The 23,372-nt window shown below is 37.2% G+C and overlaps 1 protein-coding gene across 1 annotated transcript in view; it reads right to left on the reverse strand.

The window, feature by feature from the left end:
• Positions 1-19,056, reverse strand: part of LOC139735737 (complement factor H-like) — an 89,453-nt gene extending 70,397 nt beyond the window's left edge. The window contains exons 1-4 of the mRNA XM_071646485.1: positions 18,859-19,056; positions 12,712-12,915; positions 3,336-3,545; positions 878-1,084 (exon numbers count right to left, since the gene is read on the reverse strand). Coding sequence (XP_071502586.1) covers positions 878-1,084; positions 3,336-3,545; positions 12,712-12,915; positions 18,859-18,928 — 691 coding nt within the window. The 5' untranslated portion in view covers positions 18,929-19,056. The remainder of the gene's footprint in view (positions 1-877; positions 1,085-3,335; positions 3,546-12,711; positions 12,916-18,858) is intronic.
• Between the last annotated feature and the right edge of the window lie 4,316 nt (positions 19,057-23,372).

Here is a 23,372-nt window from a genome sequence, read left to right on the forward strand (position 1 = left end):
TTATTACACAAAAGAAATGTGCACTTTAAATGCCATAAATACAAAGGTAACTATAACTATCACTAAGTGTGATTGATACCCCCACCTAAACCTGAGGGTGTTAGCTCGTAACCAAAACTGGAATTTGATGTTTCTTAAAAAAAGTTAGCATGACAATACATTGTCATGTTTGATTAAAGGTGTGTTCTGCTCATTCAAAATTGATCACATTTTGCTGAAAGCTTATTTAGATGCTCAAAGACTAATGGAGTGAGCAAAAATCCACTGCTTATTGATATTTTTCTCTTAAAGAATGCAGTTTCCGTGTTAACACATTGTTTGATAATGACAAAATATGAAGTTTGCGCATACTCATAGCAAAGCAGTCACATGTATCAACTTTCAAATCATAAGCTGAAAACTGAGGAAGTTGCTCAATCCACATTTATCTGCATTTTTTGATGTTAAGAAATATGATGGCCATGGCAACGCATTGTTTAACACTGAAGAGTGAAAAAGTTCACACATCTATACATTGTAAATTGTTCTGGTCATACATACCAAACCTCAAGTCAAATGTACAAAGCTGAGCTAACTCAATCCGCAATACAACTGTACTTCTATATGCTCTACATTTAAAAAAATACTGATTTCATGACACACGTTGTTCAGCGTTGATGTTACCGCATTATGAGTAATGCCGGAGAGAGCTAGAGAGAAAAAATAGAGGGAAAGAGAAGATAAAAAGTATATAAGATATGAATATAATCTCAAAATATTTGTGTTTCAGCATGTTCAGGGAAAGGAGACGGGAGGGGGGGGGGGAGGGATCTCTTTAATTCCCACCTTCCTGACGATATCTTCCCTCCCCACTCGCCTGGCAGCAAAGTTAACTTACGACATGTTGGCCACTGTACGGACCAAGCCTCATTCACACACGTGGCAAATCGCTCACTCTCAGGGCGGAAACCGGTATCACACTCCACTCGGACGGCAATCTCGCTTCCATTGGTGTAGCCCACTGCTGACGTACTACGGAAATCCCCATTCTTCGGGAACGCTACTTGGTAATAGCCATTTGTCGTAGATTTCGGCATGCAGCCACCTGTAGAGATCATTATCAATTGAACCAACATTTTAACACAGTCATAGTCTTATCATTACGAAAATATTGAAAAAATGACTTACGTAAACGTGTGTATACAAGACAAACACTGTAGATATATACATGAATATACATAAAGAAACAAACTAGTTCAAAATGCATTTCCAGTTTGTTTGTTTGTTTGTTTGTTTTGTGGAGTCAGCAATGCCATATATATATATATATATATATATATATATATATATATTTATGCACTGTGAAAACCTTTAGTAAAGAAATTCTAAAAATTGAAATTATTGTACTCCCTCAAAAAGGAGGAGGGAAATTCGTTTCCACAACTTCCTCAGCCATTTCCACTAACATGAACTATTTACACACTGAAAAGACGCAAGGGCAGAAGTTTAATCTATTGTCTGAATGGCCTCAATAGTTGTTTCTCAAACCTCTGATTTAAAAGTTTCTTAATATTTCCCCAAATATGCCTCATATTGTTGAATTTCAGTTCTATAGATATAAACGCTCCGTCGTACTGGAGGGGGATACCCCCTCCAGCATCCTCCCCCTTCTGACCATCTCATAAGACTAAGTCTATACACAATATAGTGAAAAGATGCACGCGCGGAAAATTTATCAATTGGCACTCCTTGAATATTCAATTTTCTTACTTGGGATTGACAAGTTTCAATTCATTCCCCTAAAAGTGTGCACCAGGTCTTTGAATATCAGTTTCAACCTTTGTGCAGAAGTTCAACTCCTTCCCCTTTGTTCCAGCTCCATCACAATGAAAACGCACAAAAAAAGTGACAGATACCTTAATGTAGCCACTCGCAATGTCCTTGAATATTCATATTCTCCTCTTTTTGATTTAACTTTTTCCGAATATTCCCCCAACTTAGGCAGCGGATTATCACGATTATTGAATTTCAGTTCTAAAAATGCGACAGTTCATCGTGTGGGAGGTGGATACCCATCTGTGCTTTTTCGTGTCTGAGTTAGCCACAATGAAAGACTCAGGTGAAAAAAAAAAAAGATACGAATACCTCATCAGCCATTCATATTGATTTGTTTGTTTATTTTTGCTTACTTTTGAATTCGATTGGCAATTTTCCAGACCTCTCAAATAAAGTGTGCACCGAATCGTTAAAAAGTTTAGATTTAGAAGTGCAAAAGCTCCACCCTCCAGGTGTCAACTAGTATGATATTTAGCGTGCCAGTCCGTAACGTTGTTTTCAAGTCGGATCAACTAGACAATGGCTGAATGTTCTTTCTGCCCATCCGATTCCAATTGATATCAAATATTATTTTATATAGAAATGACGTGAAAACATGGCATAGATAGTCCTAACGTTGTTCAAAAAGAAAAAAAAGTATTATAGAAAATACATTTAACTTTAGTCTTAATTAGATGAATGTAACGAGAAAAATGGTCGTATAAAGACGTCATCATACATGCTATCGGGAAAGTCATTAAGATACGTCGCAAAAACTGACATAAATATTACGCCAGATATCTCGCTAATATGACGTGATAAATACGTTACAAAACTGGCGTGAACTTTACGTCATAAATACATCTCTTATATGACGTGATGGACACGTCACAAAACTGACGTGATATACGTCATGAATACATGGATACAATATGACGTGATAAATAGTCACAGAACTGACGTGAATTTCACGTCATAAATACGTCGCTAAGATATATATGACGAGATAAATATGTCGAAAAACTGATGTGAAATTTACGTCATAAATACGTGGCTAAAGTGACGTGATAAATACGTCGCAAAACTGATGTGCAATTTACGTCATAAATACGTCACTAATATGACGTGATAAATACGATTACGAGTCTGACGTGAATTTTACGTCATTTAATGGTCTTTATATGACTTCCTACCAGTTTTTACCACTTATTGACTCCAGTCTAGTGTCAGGGTACAGCTCTACTTGTATATTCTATTCTGTATTACCTTAAAAAATAATGTTTTCATGACACACGTTGTTGAGCGTTGTTCTCACTGCATTATTGCCGGAGAGAGCAAGAGAGAGAAAACAAATAGAGAGAAAGAGAAGATAACAAGTATACACGATTTTACATAATCTCCAAATATTTGTGTTTCAGGATGTTCAGCATCTATGTTCAGGGAAAGGAGACGGGGGGGGGGGGGGGGGGGGACAAATCTCTTTCCCACCTCCCTGACGATTATCTTCCCTCCCCACTCGCCTGGGAGCAAAGTTAACTTACCGCATGTTGGCCACTGTACGGACCAAGCCTCATTCACACACGTGGCATATAATCGTTCACTCTCAGGGCGGAAACCGGTACCACAGTACACTCGGACGGCAATCTCGCTTCCATTGGTGTAGCCCATTGTTGACGTATTCCAGAAATCCCCTTCCTTTGGGAAAGCTACCTGGTAATAACCATTTGTCGTAGAGTTCGGCATGCAGCCACCTGTAGAGATCATGTTTAATTGAACCAGCATTTTAACATGGTCATATTGTTATCATTGCTAAAATGTTAGAAAAAATGACTTACGTAAAACGTGTGTATACAAGATATATATATATATATATATATATATATATATATATATTGATATATTTATATACATAAAGAAACAAACTAGTAAAAATGCATTCCAGTTTGTTTGTTTTTTCTTCGTGGAGACAATTCGTGTACTATATACGGTATATATGTGTATGTATGTATGTATATACTAGGTGTTTCAAAAAACATTTCCCACTTTTGATCATAAATATTTCAAAAACTATTCATTCGATAAAACTGTCATTGATATGAGTAATAGCTGGATAGTGTACACTTTGGTTGAAGGTAATTTGCACGTGAAAGCATAAATCAGTTTCATTAAATCTAAGATTGATTTTGAAGTAAGGTTTCAGATTTTGGTCAAATTTTGACCCTCTGTACAAAAATTGAACTTCGCACAGGAACCAATGATGTGTATGTGAGTGTGTACTGACAATGGCCCTGAACAATGGGCATACCTGAACCACCTGTTGACTAGGCGTCAGTCTGGCGCTCCCTGTCACATGAATGCTTAATCAATAATTCATGTGGATTGCCCTGGGCACTGCTAGTCTGAATTCATGCACGGTAAAGTGCTTGCAAACACCATATTTCATTCCAGCTGGCAATCATTTTCAAATTTTGCTTCACATATCACTAAATTTGGGATATAAATAAGCATAAATGATCTAAAGTTCCTCATTTCAATAGAACTGTCTACTAATTAGATAGTCTGACAAATTTTTCGCTTTTTCGATAAAAAGAGATCATTTTTGGTATAGAGTTCAGCAGCATTTATCATTGGGCGATTTGTTTCAGAGTTTAATGCTTCCAGGTTAGCGTCCCTGGTCAGTGACGGAGCATTAATCTGCACATTACTTGAATATGAGACCGTTCTGAAGCAAATCATTTTCACACAACAATAGATATACAATGAACTCTTGAATGAATCCCATAAGGATTGGAACAATCATCTCCCAGCATTTCCACTGATTCCCACTGATCAGTTACTAGCCTTCCCCTTTAAGGCTCTATATACACAAGTGTATATTTACTCTAATTGATTTTCTTTACTTCCTGTCACCACGTTTACGATAGAACAGAAGGTATTCATTGTAATTTTGTTTTTCAGAAGTAGGGAGAGCACTGACGCGACTCAACGACAGTATCGACAGGCGTTTGACTTTACACAGATACTGCCAGAGGCTGAATAAAGACTAGCTGTGATAGTGGAATTTCTCATAAATGAATAATGAAGCGTTCAAACCCTGGCCATTGTTCAGGACCATTGTCAGGGTGTTAACCACACACTCCCATACACACCCATTGACCCCTGTGCAAAGTGAAATTTTGTACAGAAGGTTGAAAATAGAGCAAAGTCTGGAACCTAACTGTGAAATTAATCATGGATTTCATGAAACTTATTTATGCTTTCATATTTAAACCACCTTCAACCAAATTGTACACTATTCAGCTATCACTCATATCAATGAGTGTTATCTGATATATAGTTTTTTTAATTATTAAGAATCAAAAGTGGAAAATGTTTTTTGAAACACCTAGTATATGAATGTATATGACATCGACAGCCTGCTTAACAACCACACACGCACTCCTCACGACCTCCTCCGCAACACCCCACAGCATCCAATCCACCTTTGTATGTCCCTGCCAGATAAGCTCTAAGACCAGAAAAATACATCCCTAACAGCTTAGAAATCGTTTAATGCATCTTATCCTCAAGATCTGGGAAAACAAAATCCTTTCAGAACGACTCCCATGACGTCACTGCCATCACCATCTTCATGAAGGGAGACAGAGAAGATAACAATAACCGCGGGGATATCTCACTCCTGAATATTGCATGTGAGATCTTTACTTGTATTCTCTTTAATTTATTGCCTCCTTATCCTTGAGGAAGACACCTACCCTGAGTTCAAATTGCGGATTTCGACCCACTCAAGTTAGAATCGATATTGTCCTCTGTGCCCGCTAAATCCGGGAGAAGAGTCAAGAACAAGTGCAGCCTGCAATGTTCATCTTCGTGGATGTCAAGAAAGCCTTCTCCAAAAGACCGTCCTTGCTCGATTTTGAAATCCAGAGGGATATTACCCTGGCCGGCGCCTTCATGCCGGCAAGGTGGGTATGTCATCAAAATGTTCACAGACCCGTTTCCCGTCACTGGGAGTCTCAAGCAAAGATCTGTCCTGGCGCCATCTTGCTTCTCTCTAAACATGGCTGCAATATTGAAGACACCCTACCAGACTTCAATGAACATGCCCTATCGCTTGGATGGCGGACTCTTCAAACTCTCACGTCTCCGTGCAAAGACAAGGGTGTCCACCATCTCAGTATGTGTGAGATGCAGAATGCTGATGACGCGCCGAGTAATTATACTGCACGTGACCTACACAGGACGGCTGAATTTTATAATGCGGCTCACGAACGCTTTGGGATGTAGGTGAACACATCGCAGACCAAGACCCTGTTCCAGAAGTTAGTCAGAATTACTACTCACCCACAAAAATAAAGTCTGCATCAACAACCAAGCCCTAGAAGAAGTTGAATATAAGATTATCTCATATCTTGAGAGCATCCTTTTAAAGACAGCCACATGTGAAAAGGTGAGAACTAGATCAAGGCAGCCCACTCCGCCTTCTGTAAATTGAGTATAGGTAATTTCCTCAATCACGCACTGATCATCCTGACAAAGATCATGATCTTCCATGTAATTGTCCTGCTTTACTCTTTTCTAAACGCTCATTACGCTTGAGACCTGGACGCTGTGACAGCAATTTCGAAAGCTAAGAACAATGTAAACTACGACAGGTCGGTAATATTTGACGGGGAGATCACATTGCCAACAATGAGGTTGTCGCCGCGCCTCACTACCAAGCGAGGAAGCCACCATTCTTCGCAATCGTCTCACTGTAGAGGTCGTGTTTAGCATACGTTTCAGGTCCCCCCACATCATGTTCTGCGGAGAACTTGGAACTGGGACCAGAGGAGGACCGAAATCCCGTTTTAAAGACCAGCCCAAATGGACCCTGGCTCAAACGAACATCCAGCAATCCACATGGAAACAGATTGCCATGGACAGGACAGCGTGGAGAACTAGCATCCGTAGAGGGACCAACTCCTTGGAACTGAATAGACAAGAGAATGAGGAGTTTTAAGAAGGGAGCCGCGTCTCCAACAACCTCGAACTCCCGTGCAAATTCTGCAGGGACCTCTTCCATAACCGGCTTGGACTAAACCACATTCGACATAGATATCAGCCGGGGAGACGAAGAAACCCAATGCTTGGATACTGATTGGAGAAGGCTGCACTCGTAACAGTATTCTGACTAACGTGAGTCTACAATGATCATGTCATCAATGAATTCGTAGTTATATGACAAACTACAATAATAATATACATAATCAATTTCATATTATTACGTGCATTTCATCAAAATGTAATCATATCCAACTGAGCATTCAAGTGTTATTGGTTATTTTGGGGTGTACAACAATAGCACCAATTTAATATCCTCCTGTTGTGTATTGTATAACATAAGACTATAATAATATAAAACTTGACATTTTTATGTTGCCGACAATAATACAGAGCATTTCATTTCATTTCATTTCATTCATTTATTTATGCACGGCACATACTTCAGCCCGTAGGCTGTTCTTCCGCAGGTCCGTGCGGATAAAAAATACAACATAGACATACATTTTATACAGAAATGATCAAAGAAACCAAACAAACAAAAACAAAACTCATACTTAAAAACCGAAAAAAAAAACATATAGAAAAAAAAAACACAATAACATGTTGATGAAACTGCGGCACACATTTCGACAGAGACAAACATGATCAATCAAAGATAACCATGTACAATTATACAAATGATCGCCGTAGTTTAAAATGAAATGAGTTCAGGAGAGAGAGAGAATGAGGGAGACAGACAGAAAGAGAAACAGAGAGAGAGAGAGAGAGAGAAAGAGAGAGGAGAGATAGGGAGAGAGAAGCACATACAAAGGGGGAAACTGAAAAAGTTGTCAATTAACAGTTTCGGTCAAGTGCGTTTTTAAAGCTTACAAACGTTGGTTTTTGTTTCAATTCCAATGGTAACTTATTCCAATGCATTGATCCAGAATATGTCAAACTTTTATGTTTGAAACAAGTCTTAATCAAAGGTAACACAAAATTTAACGATGAATTCCTTACGTTATAGCTGAAAACTTTAAGTTGAAACATATCAAGCAAATATTTCGGACAAAACTTGTGTGCAATTTTATACATAATTTGTAGAGTATGTTTATGTCGCCTCTTATCCAGTTTATCGATGGGGAGTGCTGTGTATAATAAATCAGTGGGGAACCTAGCTTGTACGTTCAGTACTGCACGCAGTGATCTATTTTGAAGAATTTGGAGTCTTTGAATATGAGATTTCTTTATATTCCTCCACACAACATCACAGTAATCTAATTTACTTTGAATAATTGATTTATAAAACAAAAGGGCTATATCATCAGAAATAAAAGACCGAATTCGTTTCAACAAGTACAAATTTTTCACTGTACTTTTACACAAATAATCAATATGTTCATTCCAGTCAAGTGATTGGTCAACATAAACGCCAAGATATTTACAACAAGAAACTTGTTTAATGGTTGTATTGTTAATTACTATATTGATATGTTGCTTTTTAACTCGCTTATGTGAACCAATTATCATAGCTTCACATTTATTGGAATTTAGAACTAAATGATTACACTTCAGCCATTTAGATACATATTCCAAATCGGTATTAAGTTTGGCTTCAATCTATGTTCTGTATTATTATGAAATTAATTATGTATATCATCATTGTATTTTGTTATAAAACTACAAATCCATTGATGACATGGTCATTATAGACTCATGTTAGTCAGATTTATCGAGTGCAGCCATACGAGTGAGTCATTTTGTATATCATTTCACAGCCCTGATGAAGGTCTTAAACAGACCGAAAGCTTGGTAATAAACGACACACGTCTTCTCGCACTGAATAAATAATGAAGGAGCTACACTGGTTCTGTACAAGGTCGGAGACCCTTCTCTCCCTCTCTGTAATATATATATATATATATATATATATATATATATATATATATCATATATAGTCGCTGTGGTGACAAGACCTTGTATCTGCAATTTTGGTGAAAATGACTTTTTTTAATCAATAGTCAAATAATGGGTTAAGTGATGTCCTGTCCCAATCCCAACCGTCTTAGTCCAAAAATGAAGCCACCACGGTATGTCAAAGGAAAGGCTATCCCATTCTCTATAGTGCTTTGGCCGCCATGTTTTTTGGCTCTCCTGAACATTGTACATTTCGTAGATACGAGGTCTTGTCGCCCCAGCGACGACAGTGTGTGTGTGTGTGTGTTATGTAATGAGATATGATGAAAGAGAAAATGACGCATAGGTTTGCAATTACTATACATTTGTATTCCTCCAAACAATTCCTCCCTTTTTCAGAAAAAAGCGCACAAGTTGAAAAAATATGTCTCTGCCGGGAATGGAACTCAGGTCTTTGGCGTGGAACGCCAACGCCTTATCTGCTCGGCCACGGAGACTTCGAGGCAGTTCCCGTCGAATACAAAACTTAAACCTTTTTATGCGTATTTCTTATAACTAACATAATGAAATAATATACAAAATAATTTTCGCACTAGAGTCAAGGCTGTATCAATGGGTGACAGCTTTTACATCAAAATAATATGTGTCGTGCTCGACGAAAATGTTATTTTGTGGTACCCCGATTGGACTGCTAAAATTCAAAATTGATCTGTCAATTTCCTCTTCTTTCTGGCCACTGCATTGCTTTATCAAGCCACCAAAAATTCACATCTCAAGAATTTCAGTTGCTGGAAGGAGCCTCCATAAAAAATGTTAGATATAATAAGTCTCCTGTTGAGAGTTAGCACACATGAAACAACAAATGTTATTTCTTGTTACAAATTTGATGGGAGCGATATTATGCCTGCATACCCGCATGTATCCATTTATTATACCAAGTATCCGGAAATCTTCCCCCATGACGTGAAGGGTTGGTCTACTCTATAACCGACATATTAGCAATTCTTGATAATTCCTGCTCAGTTCTATTTTGTTTTAAGTGTGGACTGTCTTCGTCACTGGCTGCGGGGCGTGTTTAGTTTGGGATGGGGGAGGAGTGGCTGCTTCGGGACGGGGAAGGGGTCTGCGGCCAGCTTCCCGGAATAACCTCCACAAGGAACCCTCTGAAAGACATGGGTTTTGTCGATGTTCTTCAATTATTTTCGTTTTTTGTTTGATTGGTTTGTGTGTGTGTGTGTTTTCTTCTTTTTTTTTTGGGGGGGGGGCATTTTTTTTTCTTTTCAGCACGAGCTAAAAACGTGCTTGGACCCTATCAAATCATTTGTTTAATCGATGCTTTATTGCAAACATTTACAGGGATCATGAATACTCCGTCTTTCTATCTCTCTTTTACACACACACAGAAACACACACACTATTCACACCATAATTATCTGCGATCTATTCATCTGTTTATCTATTAATCTATACATGTACGAGCGTTGGTCTTTGTGATATCACAAAATACATTCCTAATACTGCACTCAAGCCTACGGAATAAAACCCATATATCTTATCAGGGTGTTTGGAAACTTACGTCGGTCATAAACCTACAATTACATGGGTGACTTTTCATCCAAATTGTGCTATATAATGCTCTCATGGTTTATACAACTTGCCCCTCTCAGCGTTATCTGCCGTCAACAGTAACTTTTTTTTATGCCTCCGCCACGAAGTGGTGCCGGAGGCATTATGTTTTCGGGTTGTCCGTCCGTCCGTCCGTCCGTCCGTCCTTCCGTCCGTAATGAATTTTGTGGACAGCGTAACTAAAAAACCTTTTGAGGTATCCTAATGAAACATGGCATGTATGTGTATTAGGGGGTGAAGTTGTGCCTATCAACTTTTGGGTGCACATGCTCAAGGTCAAAGGTCAAAAGGTCAAGGTCAAATACGTAAAATTTCACTATTTCCACCATAACTATGCAATGCTTAAAGATATTTTCTTGAAACTTAGTGTATACATGTATTACCCAATTAAGACTCTCTAGTGAAAGTTTGGGGTCATGAGGTCAAAGGTCAAAGGTCAAAAGGTCAAGTAAAAATATTAAAACTTCACTTTTTTCTCCCTATCTTGGAAATTGTTCAAGGTATCTTCATGGAACATAGTATATATACATGTACTGACTGGCAGTGATTATCTAGAGAATTTAGGGTTCATGGGTCAAAGGTCAGGGGTCAAAGGTCAAGGGCAACACTTCGAAATTTTACTATTTCCCTCATATTTATGCAATGCCAGCAGGATTATTATTTGTTTACACTTGGTGTATGCATGTATAACCTAATAGAGATTCTCTGGAAACTTTCTTTTTTCTTCTTTTTTTTTTTGTTTGCCTCAAAGGTCAAAAGGTCAAAGATCAAGGGAAAGTGCTGAACTAACTTTTTCCTCCATATCTCAGAAGTGGCTCAAGTTATCTTGAAACTTACTACATATTTATGCATGTTGTGCCTGACAGTGATTATCCTATGAATTTTAGGGTCAAAGGCCAGATGAAAATGGTAACAATGAACTTTTCAATACAGAAATTGCACTTTTTCTCCATACATGGAAAATTACTCAATGCATTGTAAACTTATGAATGGGTCAAAGTCAAGTTAAAGTCCTTAAATCCCCAAATACATGCTCTCCTATTCATCCAATTAAACCTACAAATGTAGATCAAGGAAGGTGAATATTCAACATATTTGTGACAAACTTGTCATTTTAATATTTTGCCAATTTTGTGACAATGTAATCACACATTGTCTACATGTACTATAGACCTATTAGGAGAATCATGCATTATGGCGGAGGCGTACCAGTCGCCTTAGCGACATTTCTAGTTTAAATCTGAAGATAGTGGTTAATTGGAATATACGTGCATTTTATACACTCAGCAAAAAAGAGGAAGTAAACACTTTTTCAAGTTTACATTTCTCACAGAATATTTGGCTTAAAGTTAATGTATTATATACCATATTGAAGGTTATTTTATTGGCTATCAGCCTAGTAGGTCAATAAAATTGGTAACTTTACGCATGAGTGAACACCTTTGTTTTTCTCTTCCAAGGCACAAAAGCAAAAATTGCAAAATTGAACGAGTTGCCATCCATGCGCAAGTGCTCCTCCATATAACAGTAAGAACAAAAGACAAATCTAACACAACTAGACGCAAGAATTGAGTTGCAAAAATGAAGTTTGATCTCCATAATATCTTTGAAGCCAAAATATCAATAAAGGCAAAAAAGGGGAGAAAAATGAAGAATCTTGGGTCAAGCCAAAATTCAAATGGAATAAGAGACGAAGAAATATTAATGAAAATGGTTGAAATTTCTTTCTTTTTTTCAAATTAGGGGAATTGTAAATGATATTTGGTTCTTAAATTTATCTCAGGAATCTTTGACTTACTTACTGAAAAGAGTAAAATAAAGAAATTCTGTTTATGTAATCATCTTTATGCTATTACTCCCCATGACGTTTGAAATTTAAGCTGACAAGAAATTCTCATTTTTCTCCTTTATTTTCCCATTTTGTTTCTGTTTAATGTTATAAAGAGATAAAGAAAACAAAAACTTGTTTATGGTATTTCAGTTATGTCTCTTATTGTTTTAAAATGGCTTTTTGTTGTCATTGGTATCTTTAAGGGCATTACCAAATGAAAGACAACTTGTCAAATTTCGCAATTTTTACTTTTGTGTCTCATTCAAAAATGAATGCGTTCACTCATGCGTTAAATTTCCTTTTGTATCAATCTACTTACGTGATAGCCAAATTACCTTTAATATGGTATATTATACATTGATTTTCATCAAAATCTTCTATAAAAAATATGATCTCGAAAAAGTATTAAGTTTCTTTTTTTTTTTTTTGCTGATTATATGTATATATACATTTGTATTTATGTTTTATATACAGTATATTTTATTTGCTGCAGAGAAGGGAGAGAATGCTTTATTTACCACATGTTGGCCACGGTTCAGACCAAGTTCCATTTCGGCAGACAGATTTTATCCAGGGTAGAAATGGCAGACAAATGACCCAGATGCCGGTGCCGTCACTGTATTGTTGGGTGCTGCTAGGCGTGTAAATACCATTACTGCCTTCAGAGACGGAGTAAGACCCTGATGACGAGCCTTCGACAGAACACTGGTTGGTTGCACGGGCTGGAGAAATGAAAAATCAGAAACATCTTCCACTCTTGCTATTCATTTAGCACACACTATATGTCTACTATAGTTTGTTACTCGACTGCTTTCTTGTAACAAAAACGTGTTCTTGTAATTCAGTAAGTTGTGAGCATGTTTTATGTACACAAAAACCAAGCAAAATCAACTTGCAGCACCAACAACCTCCCCCAGTTCGTTGCACAAAAAACAACAACAACAAAACACGCACACACGTTAATAATTTTAATAGTGCTGCAGTCTTGAAGTGTAAACTAATTATAAACTTAAAATAACTTTAAAGTTTAAAAGGCAATGCCTAAAAAACAAGAACACATAATTTAGAGAAGAGATTGAAGAAACTATGAGTAGGCCAACTTGGCGTTGAAATTCCCTAACTTGAGCAAAACCACAGTAAGTGTTGCGAGAATAATTTAACAATATTTCATTGCACTACTGATGATAACACCAATACTACGAACAGAAATCATATGGAACTTGAAAGAGCTGTAGCCACCTACACAGCTGTTCACTGTCGAAAGACAATGAAGAGATTTTAACGAGAGTAGTAATTTACATTGATTCCATTACGTCCATTGTCACATTATTAGTACCAATACTATTGTTCAATTCCATTCCATTCAATTCCATTCAATTCAATTCAAATCAATTCAATTCAATTATTAATTTCAAATCTAACAAAGGGTAAGAACAAAATACAAAGCAAACGTTACACAAATTATTGATTCATCAATTTGCATGAAATATAATTACGGAGTGAATCATAACATACAAAAAAGCGAATTATAAAGTATCATTATGGGAAAATTCGAAAGGCAATGCATATACATTGCAAGGTTGACATAAAAGTTACTGTTACGATGGAAAAGAATGATGTAATAAAAAAGAGAGCATGCAATGGACAACTCAAAACGTATATAGTGTATAAGTAACGTATCATGCAGGGTAACAAACGGAAAGGTGTTAAATCAGCCAATGCCAATGGGTCGTCAGCAGCACACCAGGGATCACCAGTGTTTCGGCCATAAGTACTGGGCACTTACCCCTGGCTGGCCGGTGCTGCGTGGGATTCCCTTGACAGCGCCCCTATGGCATCTCAAAGAACACTTGGCATCAATTACCTCCTTTCACTCCAGATTCCAAACACTCTCTCTTCATCCCCCTATTCGATCCCACCACGCCCCCAAGCCTTCCCAACTATCCTTTGCCCCACAAGTCCTATTAATCCACCTTTCTCCCTCCCTACCACCTACTCCCATCGCTCTGACCCACCTCCTTACCGTTCGTCAAGCAAATCCCCTGCACCCCACTTCCACAGTATGCACCTCTGCTCTCCACCCCCTTTTTCACACTCCTCTCTCAACTCAGAATACCTATCCAACTTTCTTTCCCTTGCCTCATCCATCCTCGTCTCCCATCCTCGCCTCCACCATTGCTAACCTGTGCACAGACCCAGCCACCAGTACCATGTCCGGCCGAAAGGGCAGTCACCACCACCTCCTCTGGCACTGTACGGTCCTCCTCGTCCACCACGCACATCCCAATAGTCCCCCACTACCAAAATCCCTGCAACATCTTCCCCTTGGCCCTTCCTTCTCACACTGCATCTCACCCCCTCCTTCACAAACCGGATTCCCCTCACCCTAGGAGGCCCATTCTTCTTCCTCGCCTCCACTGCCACCCTTGCCACTCCCGCCATCTCCTTCAACACCTGTGGCCCGTTGCATAAAACTTACCATTGAATTTCAATGGTAACTACCGTCAAAATTAGGCGTCACAGCCAATCAGCATCAAGGATTATAAAATTTACCGCTAATTTGAAGACTTACCGCTAGAAAGGAGCGGTAAGTCCAGCGGTAAGGGTTTTATGCAACAGGGCACTGGTTGTGCAGAATGTATTCTTATTCATAATATAACTGTTAGATGTAATGCAGATAAGAAAAAAACATAACTATTGTAAAAAGTACTAGTAATCATCTTAAAAAGTACAGAGAAAATTTAAATTGAGACCAAGCTATCATTGTTACAACCTGTAGACACAATGCATTGAAACATATGTTCCCAGAAAATGACAAAAACAATGATACATGCATACACACAAACACGCACACATACTAGGTGTTTCAAAAAACATTTCCCACTTTTGATCTTTAATAGCTCAAAAACCATTCATCCGATAAAACTGTCATTGATATAAATGATAGCTGAATAGTGTACAATTTGGTTGAAGGTAATTTGAATGTGAAAGCATAAATCAGTTTCATTAAATCTAAGATTGATTTTGAAGTAAGGTTTCAGATTTTGGTCAATTTTTAACCCTCTGTACAAAAATGAACTTGCCACAGGAACCAATGATGTGTATGTGAGTGTGTGCTGACAATGGCCCTGAACAATAGACATGCCTGAACCACCTGTTGACTAGGCGTCAGTCTCGTGCTCCCAGGCACATGAATGCTTAATCAATAATTCATGTGGATTGCCCTGGGCACTGCTAGTCTGGATTCATGCACGGTAAAGGGTAAACTGCATGCACATGGAAAGAGGAAGCGCACGTTTCCATGTGCTTGCAAACACCACATTCCATTCCAACTGGCAATCATTTTCAATTTTTGCTTCACATATCACTAAATTTGGGATGTAAATAAGCATAAATGATCTAAAGTTCCTCAATTTAATACAACTGTCTACTAATCACATAGTCTGACAAAAAAGAAATCATTTTTGGTTAAGAGTTCAGCAGCATTTATCATTGGGGCGATATGTTTCACACTAGATTTATTTAAGGCTCCATTCACACAAGTGTATACTCTAATTGATTTTCTTTGCTTCCTGTCACCATGTTTACGATAGAACAGAAGGTATTCATTGTAATTTCATTTTTCAGAAGTAGGGAGAGCACTGTCGAGACCCAACGACAGTATCGGCAGGCGTTTGACTTTACACGGATACTGCCAGAGGCTGAATAAAGACTAGTTGTGATAGTGGAATTTCTCATGAATAAATAATGAAGCATTCAAACCCTAACCATTGTTTAGGACCATTGTCAGGGTGTTAACCACACACTCCCATACACACCCATTGACCCCTGTGCAAAGTGAAATTTTGTACAGAGGGTTGAAAATAGAGCAAAATCTGGAACCTAATTGTGAAATTAATCATGGATTTCATGAAACTGATTTATGTTTTCATATTCAAACCACCTTCAACCAAATTGTACATTATTCAGCTATTACTCATATCAATGACAGTGTTATCTGATATATAGTTTATGAATTATTAAGAATCAAAAGTGGGAAATGTTTTTTGAAACACCTAGTACATACATCCACTCGTATTCCATATCGTCACTTTATCATTTTCTTTTTTAAACCTGGCTTCCTGGGAGCGGACAAGACGCTAAAAGCAAATTAGTAACTCCGCGTTCATTCCGCAGCCCCTCCTCATGTTCTTGAAAGAGTCCCATCACTGTCTTTATCATTCCTAAACAACGTCCGGGCGGTTCAGCACCTTCGGGAGAGAAAGAAATTTCCGCGTCCAAATTTTGATCAAGTCCCAAATCTGACGCGGACATCCTGCCTTTCCGTGACACTGCCGCCATTTCCGCAAACGCTCCTCATAGAATCCTGCGGTTTGGGCAGCTTCGCGAATGAAAGGAGAAAACACCCGGAATGTTTTCAGCGCGATGACGATGCAGATAGAATGCACGTACGCGAAGCCGCTGCGGACATGTGGTCAAGACACGGCAGAATCGACAAGTTTCAACTAGCGAAAGGATTTTGAAAGTAAAAAATGAATGCAGTATTATGCCTTTGAAACACAGGAAGTCAAAAAAGAGGGCAAGGTCCCTTACCGTAGTTCACAGTACTGACCTCTAAGCTTGAATGTTTTTTTTTTTTTTTTACTTATCTGAATTGGACCATCCAATCTCATTCAACATCAATTGAAATATTGAGAGAGTAAGGAGATGCAGTTTCATAGAGTAAAAAAAAAAAGAGAGAAAGATTGGGATCGCTTAGGCATGATCTACAGAAGCGTCAAAGAAAACATATATTATTTCACGGCAAAGGAAGCACATCTCTGAAAAAAATATATGGTTCAAGAATTGTGCTACTATCTCAATTTTGATTTTGTTTCGATTTTAAAAGTATAGGTAGAGAAAAGACTACTCTCCCAGATGAGACAAACCTCAAAAATTTGAAATGAGTGCTAGTTGAGCATTTCTTTCAGCTTGTATTTGAAGCAAAGGCAATGAGAAAACTCGAATGTCACCGCCAAATTTATAACCTTGAATATTTCCTTATATTGTCCGCATGTCTAACTCACGTTATGGAAACGTCACCCTGATTGTAATAATTATAAGGACTCTACCACTCTTGTGTGATCATTGTGTCTGCGCTGTCCGACCACGATCACCATATTCCTGTAGCATTGATCTCGCGCCCTTCCAGAGTGATTCCTAGAACACTCCCAGGAAAGTCTGCAGTCACGTTGCAGAAATTCCTAGGAGTCTCCCAGGACAAGCCGATTCGCACACTTTTTTTTTCTGCATCTGACGCGGAAAGAATGCCGAAATGACAGAATTTGCTTCTGCAACCCTGCCTGGTCTTTTCGGGGCCCTAGAAAGTGAACGTCATCCCTAATTACTATCTACACTCTTGCTTTGTATTCTTTTCTTTTTTTTGCTGGTACTCGTTACACTTTACTCGCCCCTTGTATAGGCTTAAGTGTTAGAGGATCCATATGTGGGTGAACGGTAAAAATTGTTCGAATTTTAATTTTGATTTTCAATTCATATGAATTTATTGGGTATTTTCTGCATTGAACATATATTACAAATGAAATAAAGTCAATTTTTTTTTTTTGGTATTTTCGAGACAATAAAGCATACAGTGTGTACATCCGGACATAACTGAGACATACGTGTACAGATTGAAAAAAAAATGAATGTTGAACTTGAACAATTTTTTATGATCGAATATTTTTTGATTGCAAAACAGCAACAAAGCAAAAATGCACCAAATTCGAAAAAAAAAAAAACCCCACAGAAGTTAGATAAAGGCATGCACCAAGTATTCAAGTCTAATCCTGCTACAAATTTCAGGTCCCAGATTAATTCTTCATCTTCTTTCAGAGAATATGTTTTGATGGAAAACAGGAACAAAGCAAAAATGCATCCAATTTTTAAAAAAGGAAGTTATATAGATAAAGTATACACCAAGTATTCAAGTATTCAAGTCTAAACCTAGTACAAATTTCAGGTCGCAGAGTAATTCTTTCTCTTATTTCAGCGAATATGTGTTGATGGAAAACAGCAACAAAATAAAAATGCACCCCATCAATAGACATAATAAGTTACACAAAGTCATGCACCAAGTTTTCAAGTCTTTCATATCCTGCTGGAAATATCACTTCGCAGATTGATCTTCCTCTTCTTTCAATCTTAAACAAATCATGCTCATCAAGCATGCATCATCAAGTTCATGCGTCCAGATAATATGTTGGTAATAAGGGGACGTGATGAGTGGAAAAAAAATACATATGTATCCCAGCAAACATATAACGTTTTTTAACGTTTCCTAAACTATTTTCTTTTGTTCAGGTTCCATAATGGACGTTTTTACAATGTACATATACATATGTAATGTCAACGTGGAGACTTAGAATTTACGGCATATCACAGGCTTTTTTGTTTTGTTTTGGAAAACGTTTAAAAAAACGTCAATAGACCTTACAAAACGTTTTTATTATGTCTGCTACGTCTTCGTCATTTGTAAAGGTTCACAAGACGACCTTAAAAAAAACCTTTAAAAATATTGTATCTACGTTATAGGCCTTATGCACAAGAAGTGTCAAACACTGCTTAAGTCGATATGACAGTAATATTATTCACAGTATTTTTTATTAAGTCTAAGCCACACTTACCGGCATCAAAAACCAGGAACCAGACGACGGAAAGACCGCACAGCACTGTAAGACTGAGATGCCTTGCCATAGTGGCAGCTAAATGCCGCAGAGTTGATAGTTGTCCAATACCAAGGAAAGTGATTTCACGAAAGCGGCCAAGGATATGTCAGCTACCAGAGACAAATAAGCATGAACTGTATAGTTGCCGAAAGAAAATTGCCAAGTGGTGGGGTGGGAAGGTAGTCAAATGTTGTTGAACAGCAGCCCCCGTCCAGGATTTCCGTCTTCATTTAAAGGCAAAAGCCCTTGTGGCCAGATGTATCCAATTACAAATATCACGAATCGTCAGAAATCAGTGCTATGATATTCTAAGCTGTAATAATGATAATGATAATATGATAATCAATATCATTATTATTATTGGTATTATTATTATTGTTAACATTATTATTATTAAGTGTCATTATTATCACAACTATTATTATTAAAGCATTATAATTGTTATCATTATGTTTATGATAATGATTATCATTATTGTTAGTAGTAGTAATAGTAGTAGTAGTAGTAGTAGTAGTAGTAGTAGTATCATTGTAATTCTAAGCTTTTATCATGAAGACTGGGATTCAAAAGGAGTTAACTTGATCATTGAATGGTTTTGATAAATGCTACATTTCTATTAAGGCATAATGCATTGTAATTATACTGTCATCTATTTTAACGTAATTTCATTTATTTCAAACAGTCAAGACCTAGAAACAACGATTCAGTGCGTTATTAACAGTATCCTGTTTGTTTTTTTTTTCTCTTACCCTGATTTTCTGATTATTATCATTCATCTTATGTACTTCAGAAATGAACTTCTGTATATTTGGGTCCAGGTTTGGTCATAAATAAATGTTGCTATTTCTTTATATATATTGCCGCAGAATTATCAAAAGACCTTTAATTCCTAAGGTTTACTAATTCCGAAAATAACGAAGCGAGAGTTAACCGAATGCTCCACTCTCAAAATGACGAATGTTGGCATCTATCTGAATTTTTGCATATATTATTGAAGTCCAGCCAGCTTAATATGTAATCTGTCAGTGATATAGAAAGCACTCTAAAATCAATGATTGTCTGTCAAAAAAAGTGACAGTTACTTCTGTAGCAGAATCATGCAAAAACTTGAATGGTTAAATGAGAAAAAGAAGGATACGTTTTAACATTCATTTTCGTTTAATACAGTACAACTACTTTAACCTAAGTGCAAAATACTGGGGCCCTAAAATCAGGTAAAACTGAAAGTAACTTCAATGTAGTCCTTTCAATTTAATTGAAGAGGAAACGTCCGCGAAGTACCAGTAGAAAAAAAAACTGACCTCATTTTGAAATTTAAAGATAGAGAGAGATATGAGTAACTAAGGCAATAAAATATAGCAAGTGTGCAAAGATATAAGCTTCTTTTAACCAACAATCTTATCCTTTTCTTCACTACGCAAACCCGCCTACAACTTTACCATAAACGATACACTTTCGTCTGTCCATTGTTAAGAACTGATTTATCACTTTCTTTTAATAGCATATCGAACATTTGTATATTTCTCGGTATAAATGCACAACACAACGAATAGAACATATATTTGTTAACGGTTTTTAGAGGGTAAATATAAGAACTATACAGAAATACAATGATACAAACATTGACTTTTAACGGACTTAGAACGTTTGGACGGTCAATTTTGATATGAAAGATATTTCATTCCTTTGAATATAGATGCTTAAATAAAGCAGGAACGTTATAAAATGTCTTACGTTGTGAAAGAAGATCAGGAGGATGGCAATGCACAGGGTAAGAAGCCGAAGCAGAAGCATATTTGATACACATTCGACAAAGAAGAGAAAGCTTAACCCTATAAAGCCCAAGGGGGGGGGGGCACATTGTGCCCCCTACCGTATTTTATTTGCCACTCCTACACCCTTTACCCGATTTCAACGAAATTTGGTGACTTTTCCTTAAATCTTATTGCAAACATTTTGATATATAATTTAGCTATGTCCGATATTGCTGGTTGCCATGGCAATCGTAAACTGACAACCATGTTCATCAGATTTTGCTTGATTTTCTGTTCCAATTTCAGTTAACAAAATAATATTGGATGAAAGGGCGGTTTCCTTGGCTGTAATTTGCTGAAGGACAAAAATACGAAGTGATTATGGTTGTGAATTACCCCGAAATGGTCTTCTTTTTATTTCCTTTATTTTTATATAATATAGGCATCAAACAATAGATATAATAGAAATAATCGAAAATACAGCATTTTCCAAAGACTTCCCTTTTATTTTGTGTTATCTTCACACAAGCTTTGCCGGGGATATCATTTGTGTATCATATTATCAATCTACAAACTCAAAATTTCAATATTGTGGAAATATGACATATGATACCAATATATGTATCCATTCCAAGCAATACATCATAGGTTTCATATATTTCTTTATATTGCAATGAATAGCGCCCCCACATGTTGACCTTGAGAAAGTTCAACCATAACAAACAGTGAAGGTTGACTTGCTTTTCCTTTGTGGTAAATATGAAAATGATTGATATAAAAAAACCCATATATACTGGGGATAAAGAAATATAAAGAAAAACCCTGATTTTAGCGTATTTTCTATGTATTTCTTTATATTCTGGTGAATAGCGCCCTCAATGGATGACCCTTAGAAATTTCAAATATCGGGTCATGTATAGAATATGAGTTGCTCTACTCATGTACCAAATATGACGGTCATACATCATGTAATAAAAAAGTTATATACGGGGCACAATGTGCCCCCCCCCCCCCCCCCCCCCCTTGGGCCTGGAAGGGGTCAAAAAAGCTTTAGTGCTTTATAGGGTTAATGCAAGACTTACAAAAAAGACAAACAAACGCTTGATGTGTAATTTGAAAAGGCTATGAGCTCGGGTATCCCAGGATAAAATTCAGGCATATCAAAGTGCATTTTCTAAGCGCTTTTGTTCCTTCGCTTGTGTTTTGAAAGCACATGTAGAATGTTTCCTTTAGAAATCTCTATGCGATTGCGCTTTTGCTGTCTATATGTGATTTAGCGAAATCTTGTTATGTCATTATTTCTCTTGGGATAAAGGAAGACAAATGACAGCACATGCAAAATTCAAACTAAGGAAGGTGAGATGACATCAGTATCTAACATTCACAGGTTCGAAATGCTTTCTCATGTTCTTCTACAAAATCACATCGCATCTGTCAGTACAGTTGAAGTCGAACTTTGGTGGTATACATTCGCAAGGGAGTATTGGTCTGTATGACAAAATACTGCGATATACACTGGTTGTATTAGCACATCAATATCAGAGGAAATTCACTTTAATCCCGAGGGTGAGATGGCCCCAGGTTCTACGGGCACTCTTCAGCAAAAGGGATTTTCCCTTTTTGAACTCTTGGCAGCGGATCCGTGTAAGGTGACCCGACTCTTTTCCGACAACAGGAATTCAGCAAGCGGAACATTATACAATGGTGGGAAGACTTCGACTTTTGGTAGTTTACAATAACAGATATCCAATTATTAGTAATTTATGTAGTCGATTAGAAATCATTGCTACATTGCGAAAGAAGAGTACTGCCTATAGCACAGGTGATAGCACTATCCGCAGGAACATTAGATCTGTTGTTCTTTGTCTATCTAAAATTGTTCCAGTGAATATGTACTTCGTATATATTATGATGTCAATATCGTTAATGTCCGACTTCAAGCAAAATATAAGTTGTCGGATTCTTTTTTCCGTAAAGGGACTGTACAGTACTGGTTGAGGTGGGGATTCATGTTTTGAACATTCTTAAGTGAGATAATGAGAAACATCTTATGAAATATGAAAGAGCATGTAATTTCGAGAAGGATTCAACGTTTATTTGATGAAAATTGGTTTTCAAATGGCTGAGATATCCAAAAAAAGTGATAATAATAAAAGACGACAGGCCACAACTTCATTAGGATCTCTTTGTTTCACATTGTTTTTGGATATCTCAGCCATTTCAAAACCGATTTTCATCAAATAAATTTTTGATACCCCTTACATGCATGCTCTTTGACATCTCATAGAGTGGTTTCTGAATATCTCGCAAAACGTTAAAAGCTAAATCCTCACCTCGACCAGAACTGTACACACTCTTTAACCTGAATAGAAGTGTACATAAGCACATAAATTGAACGGTAATGATTTTCCTCAAAACACTCTAAAAGACACACACCCCAAAAAAGGAGAAAACAAATCAGCACTGCGCTTTCTTCTTGTCATTTCGTAGTCTTCTGACTCTTTGGATGGTTGTGATATTCTTTAATCTAAAAATGAAATAAGTTTCGTCATACGAAGATTCGTAAATCCGAACATAAAACAGGTTCCGAAACACACAACTTTCATATACCTAGAGGTTTGTCAATCTGCAAATGAAAAGGATAAAATTAGATATTAATAAAAAAATGGAAAAAGAATTTAAAAAAAGTTGTGGCGTTATTCCATCAGTTCGTTTTCC

This window comes from Diadema antillarum, unplaced genomic scaffold (genome assembly GCF_040938485.1).
Source record: "Diadema antillarum isolate AM-2024a unplaced genomic scaffold, OU_Dant_1.0 seq00000596_RagTag, whole genome shotgun sequence".
Classification (NCBI taxonomy): domain Eukaryota; kingdom Metazoa; phylum Echinodermata; class Echinoidea; order Diadematoida; family Diadematidae; genus Diadema; species Diadema antillarum.